The sequence below is a fragment of the Chiroxiphia lanceolata genome, chromosome 1 (assembly GCF_009829145.1).
Source record: "Chiroxiphia lanceolata isolate bChiLan1 chromosome 1, bChiLan1.pri, whole genome shotgun sequence".
Taxonomy (NCBI): domain Eukaryota; kingdom Metazoa; phylum Chordata; class Aves; order Passeriformes; family Pipridae; genus Chiroxiphia; species Chiroxiphia lanceolata.
Genome location: NC_045637.1, coordinates 18,925,451 through 18,946,433, shown reverse-complemented (window position 1 = coordinate 18,946,433; position 20,983 = coordinate 18,925,451). Strand labels below are relative to the sequence as shown.

Sequence of the window (20,983 nt, the reverse complement as noted above, 5' to 3'; positions counted from 1 at the left end):
AGATCTTTTTGCTAGCATCAACCTAAGCAAAAAAAATCAAACTATCAAATTCTATGTATACAAGTCGCATCAGTTCTAAATATTCAAAAACCCTCCTGAAATAAAGAGATTGACTTATTTTTTCTCTATCTAGTAAATAATTCCTAGTTGGCTGTCACATGGATTTGAAAAGCTCAAAAGTTCACATTTCCAGGCCCTCTCCATAATGAAATGCAAGCAATACTCTTGAAAGAAAGAGTCTGTTCTGACAGAATTCCTGAAATCTTACAAATTCTGAGTTATAAATTCTCATACTAGGTGATTCTACAATTAAAAGGACAGAACTTTCTGATGTGCAACAGAGTGGCATTCCCAATAATGCAACATTTTAAAGTTTGGAAAATTTAGTAATAGTAGTAGTAAAGAAATCAAAGTACAATTCATCAGTCAATACTTCCTCATAAGAAATACTAAGCACCACCTTAAAAACAGTACCATATTTGAACCTGGCCAGCCATCAAAAGAGCTACATCAGCAGCACTGCTGTGCTAGAAGACTCACCCACACATTCCATAAGCTCTTCCAAGGCTGCAAATCCAGGAGGGCACCCTCGAAAGCAGCGGCCTCTGTGCGAGTAAAAGCCAGTTTTGCATTTGGTACAAAAGTCTCTGCTAAAGCAGGAGTCGCAGTTTTCTATTCTGCATCCTGAATCAGAAGGATCATAACAAACAATAAGAGAGCAAAGTTAGGGTAAAACTAAAAATAAAGGGACTTATAAAGCAATAAAATAGCAAAGCCAGAAGTGCTATAATGAGGAATACTGTCATCCTGAAATCTATCTGCTCTATAGAAGAAACTAAAGGCAACTGTAACTGTCTACCACATTTTCCCTTACATCCTTTGAATTATATCTTTTTTGTAATCAAAACTGTAGATACAACCCCCAGTTTACTTATATTTGAGTTTACTACATCTTTTTGGAGGAAAAATGTAAATTATTTTTGTGTTTAAGTAATCGTGATGAAACTGAGATGCAACAAATAATTTTGGGAAGCATGCATGTATTATATGTATTGTCTTCAGTTTATAATTTATCATAGAAAGTAGGATACATTTTCTTCCAGGAGCTGACCCTATAAATAGCTGAGTAGATGCTTTCACGTAGTATATCTGATATTCATGTCTACACACATGCATGTGCTACCATGCAAAAAGTCTCAATATTTCTAGATTTAACTCCCTTTTATTATTAATCCACAAAAAAATAACCATTCTTAAACGACTAAAAGACATAAAGCTATAACCAATAGCAAAAAAAACCCAAAAAACCCCCAAACAAACAAGAAACAAAAAACCAAACAACAAACCAAACTAAACAATTATTGCCTTCATGAAACATACTCCTCTGAAAATTTAAAAGAAATATGACCCACAATAGATTAAACTCAGAAGTAAACTGTTCAGAAACATCATATTTTATAGTAAAACATGGCAACTTGAAAATGGAGCAGTTATTAATGTTCATACATATACTACACACACCTACAAAAAAATACCAGGGAAAAATGTGCCAAAGATTGAAAAGCATAATCCATTATATTTGGAACAGTAATGATCACTTTACTATTAATTTAAGTAGATCTAATCCTTCAGCTAGCACACCTAATTTACATAAACTACATTAACTGTATCCTGTCTTCAGCTACCTGAAGTCGCAGCAAGAAGCATTTGTTATTCACGTCATGCAACAATATCCTAATAATTTTGTTCATTTATGTCATCATTTCTAAAATAGCTATTGGTAAATATCCCCCATCAACACTTCAAATTTAGCCAATCTTTATAAAACAGATTTTAATATTTGTTCTTGAACTTCAGTAGGCCAAAACAGGCCACCCCACAACAGTTAAACAGTGTGCGTGTGAGTGAGTACGTAAATTTATTCCTTTTTAGCAACTGAGTAAATATGAGGCTTTTAAAATAGGATTTCTTGTGGCACTGGCCAATAAATTAGGCAGATTGAATGAAAAGAAAAAAAGTGTATTTCGAATACACTCTGGTACACATTTGCTTGGTTAAAAGGAATGTTAGCATCACTTTGAAGCCTTGCACTGCCAAAGGTAACTCTGCTGGCGTTATTTAGACACGACCACACATAACCTGCATGCTACCAACTCTGTTGGACCACATGTCTCAAAGGGGCTTTTAGAACTTGTGGTCTAAAAGTAGCACAAGTTTGGCTTCTTGTCCGCACTTCAGTTTATAGGAAATTGCTGAAAATAATAATTTCTTTTTCACAAGGGTTGAACCAGTCCCCAAAGAACAGGAGATCAATGCCCACACAATGACCTTGCAAAATCACTTCCCCAGATTAATGCACTGCAAGGCAAAAACAGTTAGATGAGCTGCTCTGGAGATGTACCACAAGAGTTAATTGCTAACTTGCTTTGTTACACCCAAGGTGTATTGCAAGTATTTTATCAAATGCAACACTTAAGTCATCCTGTTTGCTTAAATATTCAGAAAAAACATTTGCCTCTTGCTCACCACATGAAGCATTTTGAAAAGACATCAAGGTTTTTATAATCATGTAGTCCAATGATGAGGTGCAGAATAGAACAATAAAAGAAAAGATCTTGTGACCCTCCCTCACATCCAAGTGACACAATATTCTTTAAGTAATGTCTTAACTATTGCTTTCAAAGCGTGTCGGGTAGCAACATGTTAAAAGCCTTTTTGTGTGCGTGGAAGAGGGACTAAAGGAAAAACTTTCAATACAAGATGCCTTTTGATATGATACAGACACACTTAGCAGGTGAAAGTCTCCTCACCTTATGCTGGGGATACTCTCCATGAAATATCACTATTTAACACTAAGCACATATGTGAATATCTCATATTTCAACATTAAAAGAATTAATCAATCTTCTTTCAGTTTCTTGATCATACTTCAAAATTCCCATCCTATTTATATTTTTTACTTTACTTCCTATGCCAATTTTCTTTTTTTGTCACAGTAGAGTCCTTGTCATGATAACTATATTTTAGAAACATTTGTAGGTGAAGGCTGGCTGGAGTAAAGGTTGGGTGAAGGTTGGGTGGAGATTAGGCAGTTTATTTTCAATTTTTTCCTATGAAGATAAAATACTCCAAACATGAAATTTAGGATTTGGGGGAAATTTAGAGGGAAATGCTGAAAGAATAGTAGGAACACTGTAAGAATTCTGAAATTACAACATTATTTCACCAGAGTGATATTCATCATGATACATGGGATTACTGGGTGCTAATCATAATGATCATTTAACTCAGTAATACACCATACTGTTGCTGATCCTTTCTGACATCCTCCATATGCAAGGTTTGAAATTATGGAAGATGCTCCTGCACTTAAGCCTTGTATGCATTTTTTATAAATGTTAAATAACCTAAAAAGCTAAAGAAAAGCAATAATCCAGAAGTCAGAAAAGCTAACTATCTAGAACTATCTATTTTCAATCACAAACTGTCACAACAGTAGTTAAGAAATACAGAGAAAATTTATAGAGTATATTATTTTTGGTGCCTATATTCATTTCCTTACATGACTTAAATGCTCTGGGGAGATTTTTTTTTTTAATAAAAGTGCTATTAGTGAATTACTTTAATGGTGACTGAGGTTAGTAAATTAGAATAAATGAATTCTTTAGATTCTTTTGTTTCTTAAAGTAAATTATACCAATGTGAAGAGATACAGAAAGTGTACACATTTTTTAGTTGGACACCTAAATAAGCTGATACTCCCCTTAGGATATTAAGATACCTTTGTTTGGAAATAAATACAACTGTGTTGAATTTTGTATTTCTTTTTGTTAATCAACATCATTATCTATGTAAACTTCCTTAAATATAGGTCTTAATGGAAGTATATTGCAGATTACTAAAATTCTTTGCATTCTATTGTTTAAGTAATAAAATGGATAACAATGAATAATCTACTATGAAATCTACAGGAGAACTGTTTGACATAACATGCAATAATTAAGAAAACCAGCATTTTGAAAAATTATTTTATACTTTACAGTAAATAATAAAACCCAAGGAAATACTTTTTAGTGACCTGAACTGCTTTATTCTGAATGCTACCGTTTTCAAGCCTTTAAACTTTCTGATGTCGGCATCTTACGCCTACCTCTGGAGATGAAAAGCAAAATCTTTTCTACTTTTAAAAATCCCTATCTAAATCCTTTTAAATTCCCTCCAAATTAAATAGTTGGCTTACTGATATAATTATAATGAACTGGAATAAGATAGAGGGTTTTTTTTCATCTGGAGTAGATTCTTATAAAAATCAATTTTATTACTTCAATTTACTAGCCACAGACCCAATTGCTTTTCTCATGAGTCCAGTGGTTTCGTTTTCTGTATAATACCAGCAGTTAGGTGATGTGGTTTGTGTATGCTTTTTATTCCACTTAAAAGATTGCCTAAAAGTTTACAATACCCAAAAACCCTAGAGGAAACGAGACCAAAAAATTGAGATAAACATAGCTAAGATTTTAGACCCAAGAAACTCTTCAGAGGAAAAAACAGATAATGCATAACCAAGGGTATGCTTTAAAAATGCCTATTTTTTTTTCTTTAAAAATAAACAGAAAATAGTTGCCACTAGAGGTTTGCAAATAGACAAGAGCAACAGCCTGAGAGATTTTAGAAAGAGGAAGGAGGAGGCCTGGAAGTGGAAGCTAAGGGGGAGAGAGAAAGACAAGATTGGTGTGGAGCGGAGAAAGAGTTGATAAATTCAGTTCTACAGAAGAATCCCCCAGAGGAATTGCATACCTTTGGCAGGCCTACCTGCAGGGCAACAAGGATCTGCTTCCTACCAGACCTCAAATCCCTACCGTTCCTGCTTAGCATCATGTCTCCACATATCCCACTGGCTCTCCTACCTTCTACTCACACCCAGGACCTCTGAGACATCGTAACACTCATACTGCAACCTATCTAGCAAACTCTCAAATATTCTTTCCAGAGATTACATCTTGGAAAAGCCAGAAAGTCAAATATTTGCTACCATCCTTCCACTTGAAAGGTACAAAACAGAGGCCACCCTCATACGAAGACTCCACACCTTCCTCTGGTATCATCCTCACATAACTGGACTTTTAAAAGCACTCAGGAAGGTCCAGAGAAATCTGCTGGTGTGTCTGATTAGCACATTTCTAAACAGATGACACTTAAAATGTTATATCATACTTCTCACAAGAGTTGTATGTAAAAGTTAAAAGAACCATTATGACCTCACTGAAATCCATGACAGAGGTCCTAATTGCTTCTAAATGCAAGAGAAGTTTTAAACCAATAAATTTCTTATTCCATCAGACAGACCAGAGCCCATCGTAATGACTTGAATGGGTAAAATAAATATTAAAAACACTAAAGAAATATAATCTTACATGCTAAATACAGATTTTTAAATTGAAAAGTGAGAACTGAAGAAGCGCAGTACTCCAAGAGTTAGAAAAGCTAACTTTCTAGAAGTCTATTTTCAATCACAGGCTGTCATAGGAGAGGCTGTAAATTCACAGCTCCATGACTTCACCTCCCAGGAGAAAGGATGGAAGAGAAGTCATTACTTTGCCTAGTGAAGCTAAGCTGGGCTGAAATTAGACAGATCTGCTTTGCTCAATTATCTTCAGTGTCGAGACAAAATACAGTGAATCAAAAACTTACCCCTTCAACAGGGCTCTGAAATGCTGATTTATGGGACAAGATGCATAACTTCTCCAGTGGAAAGCCTACTGATAGTGTGCAATCTCTTAATTTAGTTTGACAGGACAGTAAAAAGGTGACTGACACTTCAGTAAAACATGAGTTTAGCTTACAGTACGTAAAAGTGCCTCCATGCTTGAGACCAGTTACAGAATATGCTCAAGAAAGAATCATATAACTTCATGAGCTAGTATTGTGTCACTCCTCAGTAAACGGCCAGGAAACCTACCAAGCTGAAGGACAATATTCTTTGGTTCTAGAGAGGAGAACAAATCTCAGTCATAAGATTTCCTTTAAGAAAAAAGGCCGTTGCCAAAAAAGAATCCAAAGGCAGAAATTTAAAACATCTTGAGTTTGTTTTCTGAAAGAGAGTGGCAAAAGATAAGTTATCTACAGGATTTAGGAGCCAAAGTTCCTTTCTCCTTAGCTTTCAGGGAGCTGTAGCACCTTATGGCACTTCAGAAATACTTTTCTTCAGAAGTATTTTTGCACGTATGTCAGATTTTGAAAAAAAAAAGTAATAGCTATGAGCCACGTTTCAGTCAAGGTTAGGGTAACCAATATGATATAGAAGAAGTGCATTGCTGACTAGCAATAAAACATTTTTATTTAGACTTTAAAAACTCATTTATACTGCCATTTACTTGAATATCATAAAAAAATCAACATGGATGAAACTTACAATATTTACAGAAAACTACATAAATGGTACATTAAACAACTCTGAAAGGACAAAGCTCAGACTACAAATCATGCTCAAATTAGAGATACATTTTAAGAAGATGAATCACAGTGATGTTAAAACATTTTCATGACCTGCTTTGGCTTCTGACGGTCACGATAAGCCACTCCTACTCATTCTTCTTTTAAAACAAGCATTAAAGAATTGACATACACTTCAGAGAAGGAATCAAAGCTCAGGAGCTCAAAATACAGATTTAGTTATAGAATTAAATTTAAACTCAGGTGCATGTCCCTATTGCTGTAAAAAAAGAGTATATGCTCCTTGTAAACAGCTTCTCTGTGCTATCATTACAGAGAGTGCAACATTACCAAAACAAATACAATCCTTCCATTCTAAATTTATCACCAGCTTATAAGGTGATGCAGAATAAGCAGAATTGTAGGGAAATATAATGCCTTTGAAACTTAAAATAAAGAATAAAATGCTCCATATTGAGATGCATGTACTTCATATTTTAACATACCTTAAGAAGAACTTTACTAGATTAGTTTCTCATACTAAGTGCAATATGATGAATTTTAAGGTCAAAATATATGTATTTAAAATATAAAAAGTAGTTGCTCATTTGTAAAGTATTTTTACTGATATGCATAATCTTGAAAATTTTAGGAGTCTCATTTTGCATTTTTGAAATATCCATATTCTGTAGCATTTCCATTGTCACATTAGCCCTTTCTAAACAAAGTAAGTGGGATTTACTTTACATTCATAACTCCCTTCATAACAAAGATATTTTGTAGTATGTATAGTGGAAAAGAGAGCTGGTCAATTCCTAGTAATCTTAATAACAACAACGATTCACAGTAAGTTCTGCTTTGCATGAAATCCAGACTCCAGTGAAGACCAGTTACATATGGGAAAGCAAAGTGAGAACACTGGAGGGGATCTACAGGAGTGGAAACCAGCAACCACCAGCATACGAGAGAGCTGTCCTGAACTGTACTCACAGCCTGCAATACTGAGAGAAAATGATCATATTTTGCATAGAGAAGCTGTAGATTAAAGCTACGAAGGAAACATGGCATTCCTAAATTGAGGGGTTTGGCAGTCTTTGTACTGGAATTGGGCCCTTGCTTGAGGCATTCCCTTGTGTTTAAGAAGTCAAAGTAGTAGATGATGATGCACTACACTGCTGAACCTAATACTCTGGTCTTTCACCCTGAGCTCTGGCTCACAGCACCCTACTCTTCTTGCCTCAGATCTCTCTGCCTCTTCTGTAACTTCACCTATCCCCAGTCTGTTCCCATGACCATGACACTCACTCTTCCAACTCCCGCTCCCATCCCTCAGCTGCTCGCTACAACAGCACTGGTGCTACAGATCTAACTTCACACTGCCATCCTGACGTGTCCATTGGCCCTCCACATCAATCTGTCAGCTACACCACCTCCTGTGCAAATCCTCTCCAGAATTTTGTGGTAATTGAACCCCTGACTGCTAAAATTGCACTGACTACAACAGTCTCAAAAGGTCATATGCTCTGCCATACTACATAAGTATAGTCAAACAAGGATATATTAATGATGTCTTGCTATGTTGTAACAACGTTAAAAAATTAATTACCTTTCTTAATGCATTGAATTAACTATATGTGCTTAATAAATGCTCAATTTGTTTAAAAGCTGCTTTTTATCTTGTTTTTAATGATGACAAATGGAAGGGGAAATTATAATTTTAGCCATGTCAGACCCTCCTAGGACAAAGAGGGTGAACCTAAGCAAATGAAGTAGCCAACCAAAGCTGAAGGGAGCTGTAATTTCTATACTCTGAGTGGTTCCTCCCCCTAAAATTATAAAGGTTACTGTAACCACAGACTACGCTGAAAGGTTCGAGATAGACTTGATCCACTAATCAGTTCAACCATCAAGGTGACAGATTTCATCTTACTCTTTAATTCAGTTTCATTTTTTTCTCATGAGATTATCTCTTGAGCAGTTTAGTTCAAAGTCATTAATTATTAAAAATTTCTTGGAAAATTAACAAAGTGAAGCTCTTCCCTTGGGCATTCCTCTACAGCAGAAACTCAACACTTTTCCACCTCATGTCCAAAAGCACTGCATTCTCATACTGCAGTGTTCAAGGAAATCATGTCCAGTTGGAGACTCTACACTGATTTCTAGAGACAAGCAGTCTCAAATTTCATGATTCACTGTTACTAGAAAAACAGCCTAGAACCACTTAGCAAATTCAAGACATACGTATTTCTTACATGTAGAAAAGAAAATTTGTCTTGAAATCCAAAATTTCCATAATTTTAGACCTGTTGCACTTGGCTGTGGTATTTATTGTGTTACATTTGGCACTATGTTTGGCTTTTAAAATCATGTCAACATTTTCCATAAAAATATGTTCTATAGCTTCTCTAGCAAAAATGGGCAAGTGTTCCAGTAATAAAATGTTAAAACAGCTTTTGTGCCTATGAAGAGATTAATAGGGTAGAAATCATTTCAACTAATGTAATTCAAGCCCTATAACTCCCAGAAGGATTTTAGCATAGCCAAATTTTTTATTATTTTTAGCCGAGATAGAACTGTCTGAGCAATGCAGCCTGTACTAAGCATACCTAAGAGTATCTAACATCAAGTAGGAAGAAACCTATTCTATCTTTAAGGACATTTATTTCAACTCAACTTCAATCCACAAAATGTCTGTATGTCCACAATGCTTCCTATGTGCCATGCAGGATCACCAAACCAAGAAAAAAATGAATATGTGATTTATAAATACGTCAGTTGGCAGTTACGCTAAAATAAAAATATGCAATACAAAAATCATTACAGGGGAATCAGGACTGGTCGGTAAATGCAACTGCATCATTATTCTCACAGAAGGACACTGTCAAAGGCATGAGGGTGAGACAAATACCAAGCGCTCAACACACGCCAACACGAGTTGGACACAACTCACATTTATGCTTTTCAAAATCAATCCTGTAATTCAGAGAAAGACCACTTCCTTAAAGTGGTCAAAACAAAAAAATGCTATATTGAATTCACCCTCCACCTTCTGCAATTAACTTTTCTATTTTTTCCTTTCTAAGAAAGTAAAGAGTATTGCTAGTACAAACTACTTTTCCTATCTCACAAACACAGTACAGGCTAATATAGATAAATTAATCTATTTCCCAAACCTATAAATATATTCAAAACGATTTTTACATGGGGAAGTTTTTATGGCCCTGTTTTGAGAGGTTTCAAGTAAAGAAGTTGTTGAATTCACAAATGAGCTACGAAAATTAAGGCCAAGGTTCTAAATTACTTTACAGAATGGAGACATAAACCATATACTGCTCTCATTTAATTTTTTCATCAAAACCTAACCACCTAGTACATATTAGGCAGCACTCTGCAATATTACACACGGATATAGAATACTATATCCATGGAGCCCACGCAGCGAATGGAAGAGGTGGGATGGGTTGGGTTGGATCCAAGCATGGTCATAAGTGCTCCTCATCCAGCCCAGACTGCCACTGAGCGACCTCATGTGGGTCTCAAGACTATGTGTGATGTGAAAGCCAGCACACACTTCTCACAACACGGTGCATCTCAGTGACATGGCACAGCACTGAGGGGGAGAGTGTTGCACATTTAAAAAACACTTGATTATTCCAGGAAACAAAGAAAAGCTGTTTCTCACTTCAGGTTCTTAGGTTTGGTAACCCGATTCTGGTTAGACTATGACAAAAACATTCCCCCCCTAAATACAAATTAGAGGTAATAGCAATGATTAATAATCCATATGGCAAATATTCCACATATGAGCATATGGAAAAATCAATACGAATCAGCACAACTACCAGACAGAGGTGAAATAATCTGAGATACCAGAGCACTCATTGATTTTAACAGTTGGCCTTCTAGGCACAAACATGCAAAGAGGGAATCTTGTTGCACATTAGCAGGTTGTAAAATTCCAAATAAAATGCTTCACTAAAAGTGAGAGGTTGTTTGTTTGTTTTTAATAGTACATCTGTTTTATTAAATTAGCAACACTTACATATTAAAGCATGTCTGGTGTGAGGCATCTGGTCACCTGAAATTTGTATGGGAACAAAAAGTATGACAAGAAGCCCACCCATATATTAGTGCATGCAATAACTAGTACCTACATGAGGCACTGTTAAAATAATTCTTAATCTTTGTTTCTTAAAACTAGGAATATCTGCATTCTTTCCTAAATTTCCCTTCTAACTAAAATAATAGCAATAAAAAAACAACAACAATAAAAATTAGGTCAATGCATCAACTATTTAATCTGCAGAATGTTATATATCTTGGAATGAGCTGGGACATTCCTTAGCAAAGAAGTCTTAGGATGAACTTGAGAACTCTGTGAAAATATCACTCTGTTCCACAACATGTCATCTTAAAAACTGAGCATAAATTATGGCCTTTCTACAAAAGCAAATGTAAGGGTTCAAAAAAATAACTCACTTGAACATCTGTTCATATCTGGCGTTCGAAGTCCATAGTACCCCGATGGGCAGGAATGCAAGCATTCACCATATTGTCTCATTCCTTCTCTTCGTAGGAAGAAGAATAACTTGTGTTGGCACCTGATGCACCCATTATCCTTTGAACAAGATAAACAACCTTTGCAAATTGGATTTGGTCCATAGCTAGCTGCAAAATAAGAAGATAAATTATACTTTAAGATCATTTGAGAATTATTTTGGCTGGAGGTCCTCTTCCCTCTAAAGTGTTACTTATCTTCCGCATGACTACAAGAAGTTCTGAAGGGGCAGTTCTGAAAGTGCACTCAGTTCATACATCTGTACTCACACTGAATAAAAAGAAATGCAATCTCTACAGTTTTAATTGTATGTAGAGCAATTTAATGAATTTACACACAATACAGGTACAGGCAAGCAGAGACCAAGCTTTATAAAGTTTACCAGTAAACGTTAAGTAAAAATGCAGTGCTGGATTCCAGTTTAAAGCTGGGGGCATAAGCATGCAACAACAACAAAATATAATCATAGAATCATAGAATCAGCTGGGTTGGAAGGGACCTCCGAGATCATCAAGTCCAACCCTTGATCCACTACCACCACAGTTGCTAGACCATGGCGCTAAGTGCCACATCCAGTCTCATCTTAAAAACCTTCAGGAACGGAGAATCCACCACTTCCCTGGGCAGCCCATTCCAATGCCCAATTACCCTTTCTGTAAAGAATTTCTTCCTAATATCTAACCTAAACTTCCCCTGGCACAGCTTAAGACCATGCCCTCTTGTCTTACGGACAGCTGCCTGGGAGAAGAGACCGACCCCTACCTGGCTACAACCTCCTTTCAGGCAGTTCTAGAGAGTGATGAGGTCTCCCCTGAGCCTCCTCTTCTCCAGGCTGAACAACCCCAGCTCCCTCAGCCTTTCCTCACAGGACTTGCGCTTGAGTCCCTTCACCAGCCTAGTTGCTCTTCTCTGGACCTGCTCCAGCACCTCAATATCCTTCCTGAACTGAGGGGCCCAGAACTGGACACAGTACTTCAGGTGTGGCCTCACCAGCACTGAGTACAGAGGAAGAATCAATTCCCTGGACCTGTTGGCCACACTGTTCCTGATACAGGCCAGGGTGCCATTGGCCTTCTTGGCCACCTGGGCACACTGCTGGCTCATGTTCAGCTTCCTGTCAATCCAAACTCCCAGGTCCCTTTCTGCCTGGCTGCTCTCCAGTCACTCTGTCCCCAGCCTGTAGTGCTGCATGGGGTTGTTGTGGCCAAAGTGGAGGATCCAGCACTTGGCCTTGTTGAACCTCATCTCCTTGGAATCAGCCCAACTCTCCAGCCTGTCCAGGTCCCTCTGCAGAGCTCTCCTGCCTTCCAGCTGATCAACACTCCTCCCCAACCTAGTGTCATCTGCAAATTTGCTGATGGTGGACTCAATCCCCTCATCTAAATCATCAATAAAGGCATTAAACAGAACTGGGTCCAACACTGATCCCTGGGGGACACCACTAGTGACCGGCCGCCGACTGGATGCAGCACCGTTCACCACCACTCTCTGGGCCCGGCCATCCAGCCAGTTCTTAACCCAGCACAGAGTGCCCCTGTCCAAGCCGTAGGCTGCAGCTTTTTCAGGAGTGTGCTGTGGGAGACGGTGTCAAAGGCTTTGCTGAAGTCCATGTAGACTACATCCACAGCCTTCCCCTCATCCACCAGGTGGGTCACCTGATCATAAAAGGAGACCAGGTTGGTCAGACAGGACCTGCCCTTCCTAAACCCATGCTGGCTGGGTCTAATCCCTTGTCCATCCTGTAGGTTCTGTGTGATCGCACTGAGAATGATCTGCTCCATAACCTTGCCAGGCACTGAGGTCAGGCTGACGGGTCTGTAGTTTCCCAGGTCCTCCTTCTGGTCCTTTCTGTGGATGGGTGTGACATTCGCCAACTTCCAATCATCTGGGACCTCCCCAGTGAGGCAGGACTGTTGGCAGATGATGGAGAGCAGCTTGGTGAGCTCTTCCACCAGCTCTCTCATCACCCTTGGGTGGATTCCATCTGGTTCCATAGACTTGTGGGGATCCAAGTGGCTCAGCAGGTCTCTAACTGTTTCCTCCTGGATTACGAGAGGGCTATTTTGGAACTTCAGCACCCCAACATATGCACCTGCAAATCACATGCCCATGGAAATCCAGCAACACTATTAGCATAATTTCTGACTTGTGAAGTGAGCAATACTGGGAGCAGAAAAGTCTCTGCAGAACAGGTACAGCACTAGCAACATGTGCTGTCCCCTAGGGCTCAGGGTCCTACAACAGCTGTCTTCCTGCAGCCTCCTCTTGATCTAATAAGATTATCAAGAAAAAACTTTCAGAAAAAGAGTAACAGTTTTAACTTCTAAGAGCCTTTTTCTACAAGTTTCTATCCAAAATGGGCTGAAAACCGTACTCACAGACATTACCAAAGGAAGCCATTTAGTGCAGATCACCAGCTGCTGTGCATTCAAGTCTACACCCTGATTTTGTTGGAGTATTTTCTTTTTTTCTTTTAAGTTACTTGGCTGATAACTGCAACACAAACTTCAGATGCATCAGTCTTTGTCCTTATGAGCTTGTATTATCCCACCTTTCTGCAGAATTGCAGAACACTCCTCTGTCCCCATGGGCTGTCAAGTCCTTCTCAGGAGTTCGATCAGCACAGCAGGTTAGCAGAGGGAGGATGGCTCAAGACATTCCTGAAAACAGCATAACTTAAGCAGGTCTGTATTAAATATTAAACTGGCCACAGAAGTTCACAGAAATTTATCAGTTCAAACCTGGTTTACTGGAAACAAAAGAAAAATACTATTCAACAGAGGAAAGTGTCATTGGGGTCTCAAGAGTTTTTTAACAGAGCCCACCAGAGAGCAGCTGGCCAAAAGGGCAAAAACAATGTTTAATTGTTATATTTTTATATATTTAAAAGTATTCACACCCTAATGTAGTGATCTCGTACTTTTACCTTGTATGGCTGGATAACTGAGGTTGTTCAACTGATGACTTCACCAGCAGAACCAGGAAAAAAAAAAAAGGAAAAGCCCACTACCCTGTGGAATCAGTAGCTGATAAGCTTTACTCTCACCTTCACACATCTGCACACCACATTCCCATTCCCTCTCTTCTCCCATCCCCCCTCAACTCTCTAAGTTCAGCATGACAGCATTCAACTCTGATCTTGTACAAAATAATCCTAGTGGGTGGCAGGCAGGACAAGAAGCCAAGCAACCTGGTGTGAAATAGCTCAGTCAGTGGGACACTGAGTACTGGAGTCCTCTGGCACCAGTCTCACCTGATGAGATCCTCTTGATGGGAATCACATCCTTACCCTTCAGCACTCTGTTAACCCTTTTGTAATGAGACACCCTACCAGACCAACTGCCCTATACTCCTAAACCAGTTCCCATCTCCTGTTGCCCACAAGACCCGAGATATAACTTTTCCTACAGTTTGACTTGTTACTATTCTCATCCACAATCCACATATTTAATGACAGACAAGAAAAGAAACAAGCAGATGGCAAGCTAGGCCTGGATGCATCCCTCATCTCACTGCCAGCAGGGATTGCCTATCTGTAACCACATCAAATAATATGTGACCACGTACTCCAAAGCAATTGTTGCTTAACACATGGTGGGCAATCCTGTAGACTTCTGAATTCCCTTTTCGCCTCCTTGCATCTCACATTCAGCAAATTTGTACATCCAAGCTTATTCAAGGTTCCTCAGAGAAGCCTGTATTATAACAAAAAGAATTAAAAGAAACAAAGCAAAAGCAAAGATGCAAGATGCCTGAATGTATTCACCACTCAGAGTGGTTTTTGAAATACGAAACAGCTGAAATCAGGATCTGATTTTGACTTAGGGCCCAGCCAATTGCTGAATATGGGTAAAACTGTCTCAAAGTGGGAAAAAGATCTTTGTACAGGAGTTATCAGGGCTCACTGAAAGAGCTTTAAACTAGCCGTGAAGGGGGGAAAGGATAAATCAAGGGTAACTAAAGATAAATCCAGGGGCAGTATGCCAGTGTCTGAGGGACAGAGTGCTAGCAAGGTCCTTAGTCTCCGATCTCAGGGGACCTAGGAGATGGAAATACATTTAGCAACAAAGATGCCAGGGTAATTCATAGGTTAGAAACCATGGAAGCACCTGAGAATAGTCACGTAGGAATTAACCACAAATAAGGTGCTGGGATCAACAGCGCAGCTGAAGTGCATCTGCATCAATGCACGCAGCATAGGTAACATGAGGAGCAGAAAGTCTCTGTACAGCAGGAAAAGTATGACAGTTGCCATCACAGAAACATTGTGCAAGGAGTCACACAACTGAGATGTTGCAATGAATGGCTATAAACTCCTCAGAAAGGATAAGCAAGGAGGTGGTGGGGTAGGCTTGTATGTTATGGGGTGTTTTGGTTGTCTAGAGCTTGATGATGGGAAGGCTAGGATTGAGTGTTTGTGGGTAAGAATCAGGGGGAAGGCCAACAAGACAGGTATCATGATGGGAGTCTGCTACAGACCACCCAAGGAGGATACAGAGGCAGATGAAATACTTGGTAAGAGGCTGGGAGAAGTCTCACAATCCTCACCCTTGTTCTCATGGGGGATTTCAACTTACCAGATGTCTGCTCAAAATACAACACAGCAGAGAGGAAAGAGTCTAGGAGATTCCTGGACTGTGAGGCAGATGACTTCCTGACACAGCTGGTGAGGGAGCAAACTAGGGAAGGTAACCTCTGGACCTGTTGTTTGGGAATGGAGAAAGACTTGTGGGTGATGTGATGGCAGGAGGCCATCTTGGGTATAGTGATCACCAAATGGTAAAGTTTTTGGTTCTTGGTGAAGTAAGGAAGGGGGTCCACAAAATCTCTGCTTGGACTTCTAGAGGGCAGACTTTGGTCTGTTTAGGACTCTGGTTAACAGTGCACTTGGGAAGCAGTCCTGAAGGCCAACAGAGTCCATGAAAATTCCGACTTCTCTTTCCTTTATGACCGCCCACGTTATTCTCTTCAAGCACCTTTTTTTCCTGTTTCTGGTAAAATGTCTTTGTTCTGCAGGAAAATTTAATTATGCTGACTGGCTTCAGCCATGGCTCTCACAGAAAAGTAGCTAGCAGCATAAAATGAACTTTCATAATCCTGTACTATTTTTTGTTCAGGAGATGGATGGCACATCTTTCACAGCTTAAGGTCAACTCAAGATATATGAAAGAGTTCAGTAATACAGTAATTCCATAAATTGTACATATTTGTCCCATAATTTTAAGTTACATGTAGGTTTCCCAAACCATAATATCCGGACCTTTCTCCTTCTTTATCTCCCAGCCACTCTTAAGGAATTTTTTTAATTTCCATGCCTGTATTTTTTCCCCCTCTTATAGGAACACTGTGAGATGCAAACTTGTAAACTGCTCTGAGATCCCCAGATATGAGGTACTGTATATATGACACATTTATTGTTACTCACATGAATTATTATTTAACTCATACATTGAATTTGGATACCAGAGTTCAAGATTGTCACATAATTAATGGTCACATAGTGATGAATTTCCCTGTTGGTCTCCTATTTACTAAGTGATAATAAAACCCCCAAAATGCATCTAATATTTTTCTTTCTTTAGCACATTAAGATTTTTTTTTTTTTAAATCGCTGAAGAATTATACAGTGGTAAGGGAAATAATACGATTTGTATGTTGTAATACAAAGAGTAAACTTTATGAAAGAATCTGAAAACTTCCCACTGTGCTGCTTAGGCACCAAACTGAGTAATTTCTGGGTATTATGTATGCAGTAAGTTATTGTAAAGTGCATATCACTGAATCAGGGTTCTTCCATATTGTTGTTGCTTATTTTCTTTTCAGAGCTTCACAGGAAGCTCTGACTTCTACAACCTTTTTATTACTTCAGTTTGTCCCAAAACAGGGAAAAGTCACAATATGCTCTACTAATAAATTACTTGGACAATGGACATACAGCTTAACAAAACAAATACCATAGCGCTGGTTTTGGTGTCCCATAAGCATGCCTTCTTGAATATACCCACTTAACTGTCTCTCTTTTGCCCCTATATACACAGGCTATAATTAAATCCTACAAAATCCCCCCCACCGCAAAGTCTTCTCTTCCCATCTCATTTCTTAACATAGCAAATAGAATGTATTCTTATCACATACAGCTTTTTTGAGTTCACACATAATTGCTCTTTGAAGGAGGAAGTGAACGCCCCTGCATTCAACAGAAACATCTCTACACTTCCTTTTACATTTCTTTAGAACTTCTTTGTTTTCCTTCTATATTAGAGTGCAAGAAAAAATAACAAGCTTGCAAAACGTGGTCAATCACATTCCAAGTTACCAACTGCATCACTTGCAATGTAAAACATCACGCTACTCATCCTTATTTCAACCCTGCCTGGAACACCCTCCTCAACACTGTGTACCAGGCAGGCAGGTTTCCTCCAGCCAAATCCCTCATGGAGACTTGCTCCTTTCACAAGGCCCACAAATGTTAACCAGTGTCAGAGCACTGCTGTCATCACATCATAAAACTGAAAATGCACACATGCTCTAAGTTAGCACCATCCTCTGGCTCTCAAAGCACATGATTGCCCTGGTTGTCTATTAAGACTGTAAGGTCCTTCCAGCAGAAGTAATGTTTTGTACAGCCATATAAGTACATATACAAGTGTGAACACTGCACATAAACACAAACACACACCTTAACACAGATAATCCATTTTCTATTCCTTCTGCTTCTACAACTATAGTCTAGAGTATTTCTATATTTAAAGAAAAAGCATTTACAGACTTGATTCCCTATGTAGTGCCTTTATATCTGGTATTAAGTTTGCCAAGTTTAAAAAGGTTACTTGAGAACACAGACTAGTACCCAAACACTGAATGAAACACTCCTGAACCCAAGGGTGTTCAAAGTTTCATGGTTTGGATCCATATCAAGTAAAATCAAATGTCAGCTAATTACTTTAACTCTTGTCTAGATCAAATGTATTTAAGCCAGATTGCTGAAGCAGTTTTAAGTGAATTGTTATGACTATTTGAAATCACAAGAGAATCAACAGTGCAAAATGAGTCTAGCCTGTTCCCCACAAGAATACAAGTTGTTCTGTAAGCAAGAGAACTTAGAGCATTCGATTTTTTGTGATCTTACTGTCCTGCAGCCCATACCACAACTGCTTCTAATTTCTGTCTTTCTTATATATCCACTTGTTGGGTGTCACAAAGCTCTTCTGAACCTGATGGTTCAGCTCACCACAAGAACCTGGTATTTTTATGCTTCCATAAAAACCAGGCTGAAATGGACAAATGAATCCAAAACCAACTGGAGAAAGAGGAGAGCTGGGCAGAGAAACAAGCAGGAGGAAAAGTCATTCCTTGAACAAAATTTCTTTAGAGAGCCAGGCTAACATGCGCATTATGTCCCTAATATCATTTGCTGTCTGTCCACTGTGTCACTATTTGGCAAACTTTGGTCTTTTGAGCTCTCTGAAGTCAGAAATTGGGCTTGCTGATGCAACATCCAGCTTAACAGCACTCCTGCTCTAACTGGGACTGCAGCCACATAAATGCTGGTAATTGGATTTTAGTACAGATCTTGCAGAAATGTCTCCAAGACACTTAACACTGTAAACACGAGATGTGCAGATGGGATTCAGAGAAGGGAAGCAACTAAAAAATCATTACAAGCTGCACTTATTACAGAAAGAGTAGATTTCATAATCCTGAATTCAATTAATGCTATAAAGATATCCCATACATACCACAATAAAACCAACTTAAATACATTCATGCTTGGCACAGCATATGTATTCAGGGTACCAAAGAATGGAACAAGACATATAGCCTTGTACATACACCAGTATTACACAGTATACCAATGTACTAAGACTGTAACACTGCAAGTTCACTGTAGAGAAAAAACATCTGATGGGCTATGAACAGAAGCTGGCCAAGAAAAATACCTATTTTTCATTAGAACTTTGTAAAAGCAAAAGTAAGTTTTAGACAGAGAACCTCAATAACAAAACAAAACAAAGAAAAAGGCTAGTTTGTTTCTAGTAATTATCTTTCAGAGAATTAAAAGATTCAAGGTCAAAGGGGATTTTTATGACCAGTTAGGCCAATGCCCGGTACAAAGAAGCCACAGAACTTGTGCTTTACTGAAACGTATCATTTAAGAAACCATTCAATCTTAATTTTTAAATTGTCAGCGGTAAGGAAACCACCACAACCTTTGTTAAGATATCATAGGGGCTAATCACTCACACTGTTGAAAATCTGCAGTGGAATTTTGAACTTCAAATAGTAACCACTGGACCTTTTTATATCTTTGCCTGCCAGTTTGTTAACAGCTTTTCAATGTTTTTTTCCCTATGCAGACCCTCTGATCAGGTCAAGTCCTAGCCTTCTCATGGGTAAGATAAACAGAGCAAGATTCCAGAATGTCTCACCGCAGGGCAAAGTATCCAGTCCTTTGATCAATGCCTTACCATTTTATCAACAGGCTTATGGATACCAAAAAAAGAGCTCAGCATTGGAAAAGCAATTGTACCAGTGCCAAATACAGAAGTGATGTAACTTCTCTACTTTTCCTAGATGTTACTCTCCTTAAACACTCACGTGTTACGTAAATTTTTTTGACCACAAAGATACCATTTCCCAAATACCACATTGCTCTGGGTAGGAAGTTACAGAGATCACCCAGTGTTCTTTCTCAGGACACTGGGCCTTCATCACTCAGGATCATTTTCTCTGAAGCTGTCCACAAATGAGAAAAACCATGTTTCCCACTCTTCCTCTGAAGACAGATTAACTGTAGGGTGGCATTTCATTTCAACGAGTTTGGTATAAATCTCACCAAATTTATTCTCGTCAGCAATTTTTTTCTGCTTATTATGAAACAATTTCTTCACTTCCTTTGGAGGTCTTCATTATATTTTCAATATCATAATTTTATGCTTAAACTACTCTCATTTATCAGCTCATTTCATTATCTCATTATTGATATAATGTCCTTCTGATTATTCTAGTGTAGGCAGACTTGTCTTCATTCCATCTATATTCAAACAACAGCGGCCTTTTATTCCACTTCCAAATCAAAACATTTTACTGTTGCTACACAGCTATCCAGCTGAATACTTTCAGAATTTTCTGTATTGTTTTCCCCACCATCATGGTAGGGACAGTCACTATGATATTGATACATAATATTGATATTATTCTCCTTCAGCACTCTGGCAAGTCTCAAGAACTCACCTACGTGATGAGCTATTTTGCAATATTTAGTGACTACAGGCATTATCAGCATTGCATACTGACTACCAAGTTCAGAAGTCTACCAATAAAATGACTCATATGTTGGTTTCATATGTTGTCCTTCCCATCCAGAAATCCAGAGCTGTCAGCAATTTACATTTTATCCATGGGAAGTTCATTCTGTCTACAGGATGGAAAAAAAATACGGAACATCTGTTGCAGGTCACAAACACGACTCCATCACCTGCCTTCCTAAAAAACAAGTACAGAAATAGAAAGAGAGGAAAGTGTCCCACCCCCTGTTAAAATGTCCTAGAAAATATTAGCTTTTATTGCTACTTTCTGTTCACAGATTCACCAGTTTTATTCTAGGTCTTCCTGCTGTGACTGACACACTTGAAACACTGGCAATAAAAGGTTCAAGCATCAAAGCCATAAAGTGCATTCAGAGACAAAAAAAGGTAAAATAAAATAAAATAAACCAAAAAAAGCCCTCTCTCCTTGTGTTCATGCAAGTAGACCCACTAAAGAGCCTGTAAAAAAAAAAAAAGCCACAACAAAAAACAAGCCTTACCAACCAACTGGTTCACAAATACCACTCACAGGTCCCCATCCTCCACCAAGTACTCACATGTGGTATTTGAAAGTCTTACATGATGCACATTCACATGTATATTGCCAATCCCACTCCTGAGTTTTAACTTATAGACCAATCCATTTCATATATAGTAAGAAATTGCATTATTCTAACAAATGAAC

The 20,983-nt window shown here is 38.4% G+C and overlaps 1 protein-coding gene across 3 annotated transcripts in view; it reads right to left on the bottom strand.

Moving 5' to 3' along the window:
• The window catches only part of RSPO2 (R-spondin 2), a 102,815-nt gene that overhangs the window by 39,362 nt on the left and 42,470 nt on the right, over positions 1–20,983 (bottom strand). For all 3 annotated transcript variants that reach the window (XM_032713666.1, XM_032713674.1, XM_032713658.1), the window contains 2 exons: positions 10,912–11,100; positions 541–684 (listed from right to left, as the gene is read on the bottom strand). In XM_032713666.1, the coding sequence (XP_032569557.1) occupies positions 541–684; positions 10,912–11,100 (333 nt within the window). The remainder of the gene's footprint in view (positions 1–540; positions 685–10,911; positions 11,101–20,983) is intronic.